The 14699-nt window shown below is 49.4% G+C and overlaps 1 protein-coding gene across 5 annotated transcripts in view; it reads right to left on the minus strand.

Moving 5' to 3' along the window:
- The window catches only part of CCDC88C (coiled-coil domain containing 88C), a 158859-nt gene that overhangs the window by 29986 nt on the left and 114174 nt on the right, over positions 1–14699 (minus strand). For 4 of the 5 annotated variants that reach the window (XM_003408823.4, XM_023546504.2, XM_023546506.2 and 1 more), the window contains 6 exons: positions 14552–14693; positions 13539–13727; positions 11784–11945; positions 7933–8210; positions 4127–4270; positions 2069–2255 (listed from right to left, as the gene is read on the minus strand). In XM_003408823.4, coding sequence (XP_003408871.2) covers positions 2069–2255; positions 4127–4270; positions 7933–8210; positions 11784–11945; positions 13539–13727; positions 14552–14693 — 1102 coding nt within the window. The remainder of the gene's footprint in view (positions 1–2068; positions 2256–4126; positions 4271–7932; positions 8211–11783; positions 11946–13538; positions 13728–14551; positions 14694–14699) is intronic. The other variant, XM_023546505.2, reaches the window with a different exon arrangement.

Raw genomic sequence — 14699 nt, forward strand, 5'->3', positions numbered from 1 at the left:
TGTTACAACTACTCAGCTCTCTCACTGGAGCACAAAAGCAGCCACAGACAATATGTTTACAAATGGACACGGGGATGTTCCAATAAAACCTCACTTATGGACACTGACAAATGGGTTTCGTGTAATTCTCACTTGACACAAGATATTATTCATTTTTTTCCCTCAACCATAAAAAACAAAAACAGGCAGATGGCCGGATTTGGCTCACAGACTGAATTTTGCCAACTCTTGCAGTAGAACATTGTCATGGTGTAGTAGGAAAATCAGACTTTGGATCCTGAGAGGCTGGGTTCAAATCCACTACTTACTAGGAATGAGAACAGATCACTCACCTCACAGGTCTTTGTGAGGATTAAATAACTAGTATAAGCACACAGTAAAATGCCCAGCACACAAAGGGGGAAACATAGGTTGTTCCCTCCTCTTCACCCCATTAGCAATTATGATTCTAACATTAAAGGAAAAAGCAAAATTCTACCTATCCTGACTGTAACAAGGTACAATTTAAATACAAGAAGAAGTAGAAAGGAAAAGGTGATTCTTCATTTCATTTAAAATGCTTCCATGAGTTAGTTACATTGTTCGGGCAATAAATATGATAATAAAGATACTATTTTTCACTTGACGTACTTGGAAGCAAATCATACCAAAGGCCTGGCAAGTCAGCTGTCTGCAGAATGAAAGCCATCCTTAGAAACATGGCTTTGGCCCAATGGCAAAGCCCTGGGCGTGGCCACAGGTGCCAGAGGACCAGCAGCCCTGGGCCCCTCCTCTTGGCCTTGAGCCTGAGATCCAAGGGCCCCGGGGCGCCGTCCCAGCGATGATGGGGCAGCTGCTCTTCCACCCCATTAGACCCTGGCATGGCAGGCAACAAACAAATCCACTCTGTGACAAATGGGTGTACCCAAAAGAGGTGGGGGTGGAAGAGACAGGAGATAGGCCCTCCCTCCACTTCCTTCCCTTAGCTTCCACCTGAGGCATGGGGAGGGCGTGTAGGGGGGTTGGTTCCACTGGTCTTAGCATCTCGTTGAACCCCAACCCATTGTCCCTGCCATGATCCCTCTCACGTCCTCAGCTCCAACCCAACTAACTCATTGGTGATCTCCAAAAAGTCCTGTCCCCCCATGTCTGCTCATGTCAGTTCTTTCCCTGAAATAGCCCCCCATCTCTACGTGTCTAGATGAGAGCAGATGCTAGCTGCTCCACGTGGCCTCCAGTAGCCCTGGTCTGAAGCTGTCTCCTCAGAAATCCTGAAGCAGCCACAGCACAGCATGGTGGGCAGATTCCTCAGCGAGTCTCCAGCCATGGTGGAGCCAACGCCCTTGCCTCAGCCCTGCATTCACGTCCCCCAGCGCTGGGGCCAGGAGTCTCTCACCACAGGAGGCGAGCTGCCTGGGCCTCAGTTTCCTCACCTGTGATCCCGCAGAGGGCTTCCACAATGGTCAAAGGAAAAAGGTGTTTGAGATTGTTTTTCGATAAACACAAAGCACCCGCAGGATGTGTGTCCTGGGGGCTGTCTTGGAGGTCGGGTGGGACCTAGTCGCTCTTCCTACCAGAACCACATCTGTGAATCTTAAATGCACTGGAGTTCTGCTTAAAATTTCATCTCAGGAAAGAGTTCTGCTGCTTAAGAAAATAATTTCAAACCCACCACAATAGAAAAACAGGAGGAATGGCGTTGCCCCTCTAGGAGCTAGGGGACCCCGGGATCAGCTCCACACCTACCACCACCCCCAGGATCCTGAGCCAGAGTCGGCCACACTCAAGAATGGGCAAAGCCATGCTGCATGTCTCTAGAACAGCACGGCAACTGAGATTTAAAAACATGGACAGTGTAGACATGCCGAGAGAACTAATCTAATGCAGTACTCAACGTTCCCACGGCATCTCCCCCAACCCTGCAAAAAAAGCAAAAGCCAGGTGAAAACTTGTTTTCTAGCATGTCCCCATCTCCTGTGTTGTCTCCCCTTGAGACACCTCTGGCCCACCTCTGCCTCTGGCCCCTCCACACTCAACTCTGAACTCAAGACTCCAGCAGGGACCTGAGGCCGCCATGCCTGCGCCTCACCTCGCAGCGCGTGTCCAGCTTGGTCAGCGAGATGTCCATGCTCTGGTGCTGCTCCTTGAGCTCATCGAAGCGGGCCTGCCAGCGGTTCAGCTCCAGCTGCGAGTTGTTGAGCGAGGTTTTCAGCTCCTTGGTGTGGGCGTGCAGCTCCTCATACTCCTCCTTCAGCTGGTGGTGCAGGAAACTGACTCTGCAGGGGAAACGCCAGGGCAAGGGCTGAGGGAGGCTCCAGAGAGGTGACAGCCGCAGACCTTGGCTCCATCCTGGCTCTGCCGGTGGCGGCAGGCTGTGTAACCTTAGGCAAAACCTTAACCTCTCGGGGCCTCAGTTTCATCTGTAAAACGAAGGAGTGGACTAAATTGGCGGTTCTCAAACTGTGTACTTTGGGGTTCCATGGGGGTACCCCTGGTGCTGCCACACTGGGCAGGGTGAGACAAAACAGGCAGGCTCCAGACACTACTTCATCACAGCATCGCTGCTACCACTGGGTCTGCGTTTATGGCTTTAGCATCTCTGCTTACTTTGGGGAAAACGGTTCTGTTGTTCAATTTTTTTTGTAAAGCATTGAACTAGAACATTTTTGCTCTAAAATTCTATCTATGCCCAGATCTCTTCCCTTGTTCCAAGCCCCTTTCTAATTTCAACTCAGGAGATAAATAAAATACGAGACACCAGGATGTCATGCAAATCCACTGAAATTATCATCATTATGATAACTATCATCCAACTGGGGCTTCTCGGAAGGAGATTTATACCAGGAAGCTCAAATTACCCAGGCCTGTGGATGCAATCTGGGCACAGACGTGTCTTGTTGGGCCTGCACTGTTTAATTTTTTTTTTTAATGAATTAGCTGCCAGCATTTAAAAATTTGGAAGTTTTGTATCAACATCCAGATGTCCAGCCTGTCTTGAAAAAAAAATGAATGAATGAATGAGACCTGGCAGCCAGGGCCTGCCTTCCAGCTGACACCCAGCCCTGGAGCTGATAGCAGCTGCTCTTCTGGGTGGGGTGAGCTCTCCCTTTTGCTCCCTGTGGTCTAACACTAGCACTGTCACCTGCATGCTACCTGCCTGGCCAAGGGAGGCGTCTCGGCTCATAATCCTCAGTGCACGGTGCACATTAACACAGGTATGGGTGGGGAAGCAGAGCTTCACGTGTTCACACCTTTGGAAGGAGACAAGACCTGGATTCAGATCCTGACTCTGCCACTAACTAGAGGCAGTGACTTTGATCTCAATGTTATGTAATTTCTATGAGCCTGTTCCCTCAAATGTTTAAAAAAAACCCAAACCTGCTGCCTTCAAGTTGATTCCAACTTATAGCAACCCGATAGAACAGAGCAGAACTGCCCCATATGGTTTCCAAGGCTGTAAGTCTTTGTGGAAGCAGACTGCCACACCTTTCCCCTGCGGAGCAGCTAGTGGGTTTGAACTGCTGACCTTTCGGTTAGCAGCCAAGCGCTCCAATCACTGTGCCACCAGCACTCTTTCATCTGTAAAAGAGAGCTAATAATAGTACCGCGTTCCCATATCATCAAGGGCTGACAGGGGGTGAGGGTGGACCTGTGCCTGACACGATCATCATGAACACACAGCTGGGAGGGACACCCACCACACTTAGACAATGCGTGTCCCTGGGTATCATCTGCGCCCTTGCATCCCAGCCACCAGCTACAGGTACCTGTCACCTTATTACCTATCTAGCTATTAACTAACGTGACAAAGTTTTTAAAAATACAGGATTGTCCTCCACCTTCTACTGTTGTTGTGTGCCACTGAGTTGATTCCGACTCAGAGTGACCCCATGTGACAGAGCAGAACTGCCTCATAGAGTCTCCTAGGCTGTAATCTTTACAGGAGCAGATGGCCAGGTCTTTTCTCCCACGGAGCTACTGGTGGATTTGAACAGCTGACCTTTCAGTTAGCAGTTGGGTGCTTAACCACTGTGTCACCAGGGCTCCTTTAATCTCCTGTTAGTGGTTGTTAAGTGAGATGGGTCTGAATAGAACGCTGGACACTGCTCTACGTGGGGCTTGGGGGCTGGCCGGGCCCAGCATTTACCTGTCCAGCTCTCCCTGCAGTCTCTGGTTCTCATCCGCAGCGATGGCATTTGTCCTCTGCTCCTGCTGAAGAGCCTCCCTCTCCGTCTTCAGGACCTTCTCCAGCTCGTCCAGCTCCGCCTTGTGCTTCAGTATGTCGCTGTGCCTGGTGGGGGAAACACACGGCAGGGTTTGTCCTGGGCCTTCTGTTTCATAGGTAACTTACACCCCAAATGACGTTTGAGACCCCTGAGAAAATGGGGTTCCTCTGGTGACTTCTCCCTGCAGAACTGAGGGGGAAGGCGCTAGGGTATAGGTGAGGGGATGGGCTGGACAGTGGGGAGACAAGAGTGGCTGCTAGGGATGCTGTCTGGGTGGTCCCCAGACCAGGCTGGCTCTGCTGGTCTCCTCTAGCCCTGGAGCCCAGAATCCTCCTCCTACCCAAGATGTCTCCATGGTCCCTAAGATCCCCATCAAAGTACCCCTTCCTCCTGCAGCCACCTGACAGCACACTGCCCGCTGTCTGAATGCATGTCCTTCCCTTCTACAGAGTTACAAATAAGTTACTAGATAGCTCACTGAGCACAAATAGATCTAAAAGCAACCACAGGATAAACAGCTGAATTCATCTGCATGTATCAGCTAATCCTTCCTCCCCGAGGATGAGAACAGTTCCCCTGCCTCGGAAGTCCGCATCTGACTTGTTCTCTGTCTGGCCTTCTGGAGGGACAGTGTAGACATGCCGAGGGACAGAGGCCTGTCCAGCTGCCCCCAAGCAGCTGACAGAGGCCAGTTGTCATACACACACACACACACGCATGCATGCACGCGTGTGCGCGCGCGCACACACACACACAGAGCTACTCTTATTTCTCCCCAGGACTCCACCGCCCAAGAGTCAATCCTAGCCACAGCCCTTGCCTCCCGCATATTGCCTCCTGCCCTCTGGATCTTTCTTGTCCTGTCTCAGTCTGTACAGTCCCTGGGTGGCACAAACAGTCAAGCAGTGCTTAATCAAAACGGTGGCAATTCGAGCCCATGCAGAGGGACCTCGAAAAAAAGGCCTGGTGATCTGCTTCTGAAAGGCCACAGCCTTGAAAACCCTATGGAGCTCAGCAGTTTCTCTCCACCACATATGAGGTTGCCATGGGTTGGAATCAACTCCACGGCAACTGGGTTTTTGTTTGCTCACAGTCTGTATAGGTTATAGCACAGCTGTCTCTGGAGGGCAGCAGAGCAAAAGGAGAGTCTTGACAAGCTCAAGGCTGTTCCTCCTACCCTGCTGGCTGACGGTCACCTCTGTGCTCACAGGTGGTCCAGGATTTCCTCCAAGTCCAAGGGCTGCACAGCACATCAGAAGTAGGAAGGGACTGGGGCAGAGCCTTTCCATCTTCCCTGGTTGGGACCCCACTCTCCACCCACTTCCTGTGAGTTTTTCGCACTCAGAGATAGTCTGCCATAGTCCACCTAGTGTTCCAGGGTCTCCAGCCTTTGTCTTTGGACCTCTATGCCTTCCCAGTCATCACTGTCCCCCCAGCTCCAGGCCAGCTGTACTTGTGCCATCTGACAGGAGCCAAGACTTGCTCCAGCAGCTATTTAAAGACAAGTGTTTGTGTGGCCTTTAGCGTGGACAAAGAATGCCTCCATAAGGGGAAATGTAAACCTGGGAGGTGGTGGCTCTGCCTGGCTTTAGGGCAGTGACCTTTTTCATCCCAGGCTAAGTCTGAAAGAAACAATCCAGGCTTAACAATTAGGGTCATGGGCTGACTACAAGGGTTCCCCAGCCCTTGCTCCCCAGTTGTAACGCTGTGGAAGAGCCTATCTCTAAACCACTAGTAACTACCCAGCTGCAGGGCAGAGACTGTGGGGAACACTGATCACCTGAGTCCTCAGGACGAGGGACCAAAACCGAAAAACCAAACCTGTTGCCGTTGAGTTGATTCTGACTCATAATGACCCTACAGGACAGAGTCCATGAGGTTTCCGAGGCTGTAAATATTTACGGAAGCAGACTGCTACATTTTTCTCCCACAGAGCGGTTGGTGGGTTCGAACTACTGACCTTTTGGTTAGCAGCCGAGTGTTTCACCAGGGCTCCTAGTATGAGGGACAAACCAAACAAAAAACAAAACCCAAACCTGTTGCTGTCAAGTCAATTCCAACTCACGGCAACTCTATAGGACAGAGTAGAACTGTCCCATAGGGTTTCCAAGGCGCGCCTGGTGGATCTGAACTGCTGACCTCTTGATTAGCAGCTGTAGCACTTACCACTACACCACCAGGGTTTCCAAGTGCAAGGGATAAAACAGTCAATATCCATTAAGGGAATGGACGCGTGGACTCGTCTGACTTAAGCGTCAAATGAAATGAATACAGAGCCGTCCTTCCAGTGCCACAGGTCCTGACATTCCCAAAGCTGCGGCCTGCTGTGGACAGACCAGAGGGGCCTCCAGCCATCGTAAAACCAGCAAAAAATACTGAGCACCTATTGTATGCTGTATGGCGCAAGGAACGTAGGGAAAACACCCACCAACTCTTCCTTTGGAGCAGGTCCAAACTCCCTGCAAGAAACCTTCCCCCCTTGAATGGACCTGTTAAGCACATGCAGGTTAAGACGGGTGCCTTTCGGTCTATGTAAATTTACCTGTGGAGTAATAACGATACAGTGTGGGGGTGGAAAGTGTGGGGGTATAGTTGAAAGGACATCAGCAGGGTATAGATACTTTGGGTGATGGGTACATGCGGGTTTCACTACACCATTCTGTCTACTTTGTATACATTCAGAAGTTCCCAGATTTAATGGTTAAAAAAAGAAACCTGATATGAAAGGAGAGGCCTAGGAAGCCAGAGTAAGGGCCGCCATTGTAAACTGATGGCTGAGGGGACTTTCCTCCTTTTTCTTGGAGAGGAAAACGAGAGGAGGGAAGACAACGGAAAACCACCAATGCTGGGTTTCCCAGAGCTGGGGTTAGTGACCACACCCACTGTGGCACCCGGGGGGCCCTCCTGCCACGGGGTTTCCAGCTGTACAGACTCAGAATTGCTGAAGGCCAAGTTTTATTTACTTCCCTTGAGGAAGTACAATATGGAGCAGTGGGCCAAGAGGGAACGCAGGGGAAGGAGCAGAGGAGAGGGAGGAGGGGCATGTGCTCCTGCAGCCAGAGTCCTCCAGGGGAGCCTATTGACAACCCCCACCAGCCCAGCCCCCCAAGTCCTCTGGGGGTGCCTAATGACAGCTCCTACAAGCCTGGCCCCCCAAGACTTCTGGGGCAGCCTAACAGATGCCCCCCACCAGCCCAGGTCCCTCAAGTCCTCTGGGGGAGCCTAACGACCACCCCCAGTAGCCTGGGTACCCTGAGTCCTCTGAGGGAGCCTAACAGACAATCCCTATAAGCGTGGTCCCCACTGAGTCCTCTGCGGGGAGCCTAATGGATGCCCCTACCAGCAAGGTCCCCCAAATCCTCTGAGGTAGCCTAACGGATGTCCCCCATCAGCCCAGACCCCCCAAGTCCTCAGAGGGAGCCTAACAGACACCCCCCACCAGCCTGGCCCCCCAAGTCCTCTGGGGGAACCTAATGGATGCCCCTACCAGCAAGGTCCCCCAAATCCTCTGAGATAGCCTAATGGATGTTCTCCACCAGCCCAGGCCCCGCAAGTCCTCTGGGGTAGCCTAGCGGATGTCCCCCACCAGCTCAGGCCCCCCAAGTCCTCAGGGGGAGCCTAACAGACAACCCCCCACCAGTCTGGCCCCCCAAGTCCTCTGGGGGAACCCAACGGATGCCCCCACCAGCCCAGGCCCCGGGCTTCCCAGCCTCATGCAGGCAGGCACCTCTCCCCTAGTTCCTTGTGCTCCAGCTCCAGGTTCCTATGCAGCGTCTTCAAGCAGCTGTGCTGGTGGATAAGGGCCTCGTACTCGGCGGACTGGTGCTCGTGGAGGGCGCCCAGACGCTCGTGGTCCTGCAGCAGGGCCTCGTAGGCCGTCGCCAGCTGCTCCTGCTGCTTCTGCAGGTTCTCCATCTCCGTCTCCTTGGCCGTCTGCTGGTTCTGGAGCAGTGTGTACTGTGCAGTGAGTGAGGCACTCTGGGAGCTCAGCGTGGAATTCTCCACCTGCAGTGAGGGAGAACAAGCCCTGGTGACGGGACAGTTACATGCTCAGCTGTGAACCCAAAGGTGGGGGGTTCAAACCCACCCAGTAACTCCGAGGGTGAAAGACCTGGCAATCTGCTCCATAAAGACAACAGCCTAGGAAACCCTATGGAGCAGCTCTACCCTGTCACATGGGTTCGCTGTGAGTCAGAATCAACTGGATGGTACCCAACAACAAGAAAGGGAGAAGCAACCAGCCGCCTCCCATCTGCAGGCTCACAAACTACCCCATGCAACAAACGGGGCCAAGAAGCTCATCAGACAGCAAAAACCAGGGGCTCCCAGGCAGGCAGAACCCAGGAGGGTTGAGGTCAGGTCTACCAAAACTCAAGGAATCACTCAGGGAAGAGGACTGAATGCGATAAATGGAGTATCAAATGGCTCTTTAAGCCTGAGCCCCTCTCTACAAATATGGCCTTTTTGGGCAAACTGTGTCCCTTCAGGATAACCTCGAGTGTCCTCTTTGATCTTTTCTAAACACCTGTTTTCTAGAACAAGTAGACAGAAAATCAGTTAGGATACAGGAGATAGGAACAACACTACCAACCAGCATACCTTAATTGACATTTACAGAACACTCCTAACCGCAACAGCAGCATACGCTTCTTTCCAAGCACAAATGAAAACAGTTACCAGATAGGCCCTCTTCTGGGCCACAAAACCAGTCTCAGCAAATGTAAAGTATTCAAAACATGCCCAACATGTGCTCTGACCACACTGAAAATAAATTAGAAATCAATAACACAAAGAGCTCTAGAAATTCTCAAATATTTGGAAACTAAGACATTTCTTAAAAAAAAAAAAAAAATAGGTCAAAGAAGAAATCAAAATGGAAACTGAGAAGTATTTTGAACTGAATGAAACGAAAACATAACATGTTAGGAAGTTGTAAGATGCTGCTAAATCAGTACTTATAGGGACATAAACAGTACCAAGAAGCCCTGGTGACACAGTGGTTAAAGCGCTCGGCTGCTAACTGACAGGTTGGTGGTTTGAACCCACCAGTCGCTCCCTGGGAGAAGGATGTGGCAGTCTGCTGCCATAAAGGTTACAGCCTTGGAAACCCTATGGGGCAGTTCTACCCTGTCCTACAGGGTTGCTATGAGTCAACTGACTCGATGGCCACAGATTTTTTTTTCTTTTTTGGCGGGGGCGGGGGTAAGTGCCTATATTAGAAAATAAAAAAACTTTCAAATCAATGACCTCAGCTTCCACCTTAAGACATTAGAACAACAACAAATGAGCAATAAGCAGAAGAATGGAAATAATAAAGAACAAAACTAAAATAAATGAAACAAAAATAGGCAAACAGCGAAAAATCAGCAAAACCAACAGCCTGTTCTTTGAGAAGATCAATAAAATCAATAAGCCTCCAGCCAGACTGATCAAGAAAAAAGGGAAGACACAGACAACACCAGGAACAACAGCAGTAACAGCACAAAGATTTTACCAATATTAAAATAAGGAAATACTACGAACAACTACAAATTCAACAACTTAAATAAAATGGACAAATTACTTGGAAGACACAAATTACCCACACTCATTCAAGAAGAAATAGAAAACCCAAATAGCCCTGTGTCTATTAAACTGAATTTGTAGTTAAAAATCTTCTCGTAAGAAATACCAGGCCCAGATGGTTTCACTTGTGAATTCTACAGAATATTTAAAAAAGAAAATATACCAGCAGTTCTACACACACTCCAGAAAACTAAGAGGAAAGAATACTTCCCAACTCATTCTATGAGGCCATAATTACTCTGACATCAAAACCAGACAAACGCACCCCAACAAAAAAAATGACAAACCAATGTCCTCCATCAACCAAACTCACTGCCATCCAGTCGATTCTGACTCAAAGCAAACCTACAGGACAGTGGGGAACTGCCCCGTGGGCTTTCCAAGGCTGTAAATCTTTACAGAAGCAGACTGCCACATCTTTCTCCCTCGGAGTGGCTGGTGGGGTTCGAACCACCGACCTTTTGGTTGGCAGCTGAACACTTTAACCACTGTGCTACCAGGGCTCCTCCATCAACACAGATACATATAAAAAAATTTTGTTTTTTCTTAACAAAATTTTATCAAATCAAATACAGCAATATATAAAAAGGATAATATAACGTGACCCAGTGAAATTTATCCCAGGAAAATGCAAGGCTGGTTTAGCATCTCAAGTATCAATGTAACTCAGCATACCAACAAACTAAAAAAGACAAGCTACATGAGCACCTCAAAAAGATGCAGGAAAAGCACTGGGCAAAATCCAATACCCGTTCCCGATTAAAACACTCAACAACTACAAATAGAAGGGAACTTCCTCAGTTTGATGAAAGGCATCTATAAAAAACCTAGAGCAAACATTATACTTAACGGTGAAACACTGAATGTTTTCCTACTAAGATCAGTGACAAGGCGAGAATGTCTGCTTTCCCCACTTATAGTCAACATTGTACTGGAGGTTCTTAAAAAACAAAAAAAACCAAACCCGTTGTCGTCGATTCCAAGTCACAGCTACCCTACAGGACAGTAAACTGCCCCATAAGGTTTCCAAGGAGCAGCTGGTGGATTCGAGCTGCTGACCTTTTGGTTAAGAGCCAAGCTCTTAACCACTATGCTACCAGGGCTCCTCTAGCCAGTGCAATAAGGTGAGAAAGAGAAATAAATGGCACCCAAGTGAAAAACAAAGAAGAAAATCTGCCTTTATTCACAGACGATTTTATGTAGAAAATCCTGTGGAATCAAGAAAAGTCTATTTCCTTGTTTTAATAAACAAATTCCAACCTCTCTGCCAAACAGTTTCCTGTATATTGTCTCCATCCCATTGTTACATTTTTTCAAACATTTTTCTCAGGAGGGTCCCTGGTGGCACAGTTGTTGTTTGGCTGCTAACCAAAAGGTCAGCAGTTTGAATCTACCAGTTGGAAACCCTATGGGGCAGTTCTACTCTGTCCTATAGGGTCACTATGAGTCAATCAACTCGACGGCAACAACTGCCCCCCGACCAGAGCTGCATTAAAAATGATTTTCAAAAATGTATCAACTGTAAGTAAAAGCCAGCATCCCAGAGCAGTGGCACAGAGCACTAGTTCTACATGCTCTCAACTGTCTGGGAGCCATTTCACACCCTACTCCCCTCTTGGAGACTGAGAATTCACATTCACTTAAAAAGGGCTCTGCTAGGTTCTATGGCAAAGAAACCTGGTAAACCCTGCTTGACCAAACTTATTTGATCCCCGAAGAACATGGGTGAGACTGCAAGAGACATGTCGCTCAGTCACTGAAAATGACTTATAAACCATCACTGTCTTCACAGACCCAAGGCTAGGAACCACTGCTTTCAAGGAGCCTGTTTTGTCTTTGAATTTTAATAATGTTTTGAAACTCTCCCGTGCTTCCTCTTGCTTCTTAGGAGTTGGAGTACCCAAGGCTGGTGTCTAGGAGAGGCTGACCATGCTGAGCCCTCACATGCAGCCCACCCTCACCTGCGGCCACGCCCTCCCCTGCAGCCCACTCTCACCTGTAGCCCACCCTCACCTGCAGCTTGGCGGTCTGGGTCTGCAGCGTGGTGTTGTGTTCCTGCAGGAAGGCACTCTGCTTTTGTAGCGTCAGGATCTGACTGCTGAAGGCCACGTTCTGGGACTCCAAGTGCTGCAGCTGTTCCTTGAGCAGCTGCCTCTCCGCCTGCAGCGCTGCATTCTAAGGGACAGGGAGCAAGAGACCATCAAACGCCAGCAGGGTAAAGGCTAGCTGGCCACAGGCACTCAAGCTGGGACTAACCCTCAGCGGCAATGCTGTGGGGGCCAAAGCCAGGAACAATCAGGTAAGCAAGTACGATCTTTCCTGTTTGAAGAGGACAATCAGATTAAAACATATGTCGCCACAGATGGACCCTGATATAATGGGAGAAAAAATTATAACAGAAATTCCTTTTAAAAAAAAAAAAAAGATTTACTGGACTGGCTGAGACTGGAGGACTCCCCGAGACTACCGCCTGGAGATACTCTTTGAACCTTGAACTGAAACGAATTCCTGAGGTCACCTTGTAGCTAAGTAACAAACTGGCTCAAAAAATAATGAATATCCCCTGTAGGTTCTGCCCTCCTTTGAAAAATCACCTGTATGAGACCCAACTGGCTCCAATTACTTTAAAACAAAGATGAAAATATATGCGGGCAAGGAAACTAAAGGAAAAGGAACCAGCAGAACAGAAATAATGAGAATGTTCACGCATCAGAAAGAAGTAACCAATGTCACTGAATAACCTGTGTTGAAATCGTTGAATGGGAACTTAAATCTGTGTGTAAACCATCACAGAAAAAACAATAAAATAGTATTAAACATATATATAGAGAGAGAGAGAAAGAGACAGAGAGAGATAAGATAGACAGATATGGGCCTTCAAGACAAAAAAGAACACCCATCAGACCTGAGGGTATATGAGCGGGAGGTGGGGCAAGCTGAGGTAAAGCTTCATTTTCTCTTTAATGCTTTTATCTCCTGTTGAGCACTGGGTGACAGCCATTTCTGTGAGCTGGCTCCCCCTCCTTGCCTAGGAACCTGGGCCCATCACAGGAAAGGGTCAGGGCCTAAGGCTACAGCCCCACCCTACTGAGGAGGGACAGCAGGTAGAAGGCAGCCTGCCATGTTACGAGACTAACAAAGACCAGGGCATGCACTCTGTGGTCTTGTGCTGTGCCTTACTCCCCGTGACACTTTAAGTCTCGGTTTTCCCATCTGTCAAATGGAAATAATCCCTGTCTCCTTCAAAAAAGCTTTGTGAGGATCAAATAAAATCAGGGGCCTAGGACATGGATCAGGAAACTTTTTCTGTAAAGGGCTAGAAAGTAAATACTTTGGGGCTCATGAGCCAAAATATTGTCTGTCTGCCCCAACAACTGTGTCGCTGTAGTGGGAGAGCAGCCACAGGACAATATGTAAATAAGAGGGCATGGCTGTGTTCCTATAAAACATCATTTGAAGAAACAGGCACAGGGCTCCAGTTTGCCAACCCCAGGACAGAGCAGTGAAACCCCAGCACTACAGAAACAGAGCTGGGGTGAAAGCTACAGACTGGGTCCGAAGGGCTGGCAGACAGTCGGAAAATGATGCCTTATGTTAGAAACCCTGAAGCCATCATTTTCCCATCCCACTTTTCAAGTTCTCCTGGCAAATCCTGGATGAATCTCCACAGACTCTGCCATCCTGAGTCTGTACAGAGAGGATGTTGGCCAATGGGACTATTAACAGGACAGCCTCTCTGTGCCACTGTGGCCAGGGTGGCCCACTCACATTCCGCTCCAGCTCAATGGCCCGGTCCTTCACTCGCAGCAGCTCCATTGTGGCTTCCTTGTGGCTGGGCCCCCAGGTCTCCTGGCCCTGCTGACTGGCAGCCAGCTTCCCCACGGGGTGTTTGAAGGAGTTCTGTAAGTGCTTGCCCTCATCCTGGTTCTGCCTGAGCAGCTCACACTCCTTCTTCACCTGTGAGGTACAGAAGCCAGAATGCAGGCTTGAGGCAGGAAACCTCCAGGCTCCGGACCAAGTGTAGGTGGCTAGAGGATGACCTCTTGCCAAGAAAATGCCTCAACACAACCAACTAGCCTTCTGACATCGGCACAGACAAAGCCTTTAGCTTTTTTTGGGAGAGTACATCTAACCTCTGTTCCTATGTGTTTCCCCCTTCCTTTCTAGAGATGAGAGAAAGGGCAGTGGCCTGGGAATCAAGAGCCTGGGATCTGCTCCTGCCTTAGTCCCTACTTTAGTCACGTGACTGTGGGAAAGTCTTGCCTCCTCGAGCCTCAAGTGTCCATTCCATAAAATGGAGGTGAGGCTGAGGCATACGGACCAGGTGATCTTAAAGCCCTTTCAGCTCTACAATTGCTTTGCTCTAGGTTCCTCAGTCAGCCATACGGCCAAGAAATGTGCAAAATATTCAGAAGGAGGGCTGGAAGAGCACACATATGCACGCATGTGCACCTGAGGGGGGACAGGTGCACACATTCCCCAGCCGCTGTACACTGTCTGTCCCCTCAAGGGAGTCCAAGAACTCTGCAGGCCTCTGTGCAGGGCCCCATGCTCACCACTCCTGTGGGTTCTCATCAGTGTCCTCCACCCTACCCGGCGCATATGATCAGATGTCAGCACCCTCACTGACCCCGTGGGTTCACCCAACCCTGCTCCAGGGGGTGGGTAGCCAGGCCTTGCCTGTGTCACCCAAGTGAGGGGTTGGAAACAGAGACCCCGCCGATTGCCCTGTGCTCCAGAGACGAGTCCAGCGCTTAGTCATGACAGCAGTCAGCTCTTACCATCTGGAGCTCATTCTGTAGCTGGTGATTGAGGCTCACTTTCTCTTCCACCTGGGCTTCTAAGAAAACAATTTTTTCTTCTTTCATGGCTAGTGTCGTTTTTAATGCTGTTTCATTTCTGCCCTCCAAAATCTTGTATTTTCTGAAA

Source organism: Loxodonta africana, chromosome 10 (genome assembly GCF_030014295.1).
Source record: "Loxodonta africana isolate mLoxAfr1 chromosome 10, mLoxAfr1.hap2, whole genome shotgun sequence".
Taxonomy (NCBI): Eukaryota; Metazoa; Chordata; class Mammalia; order Proboscidea; family Elephantidae; genus Loxodonta; species Loxodonta africana.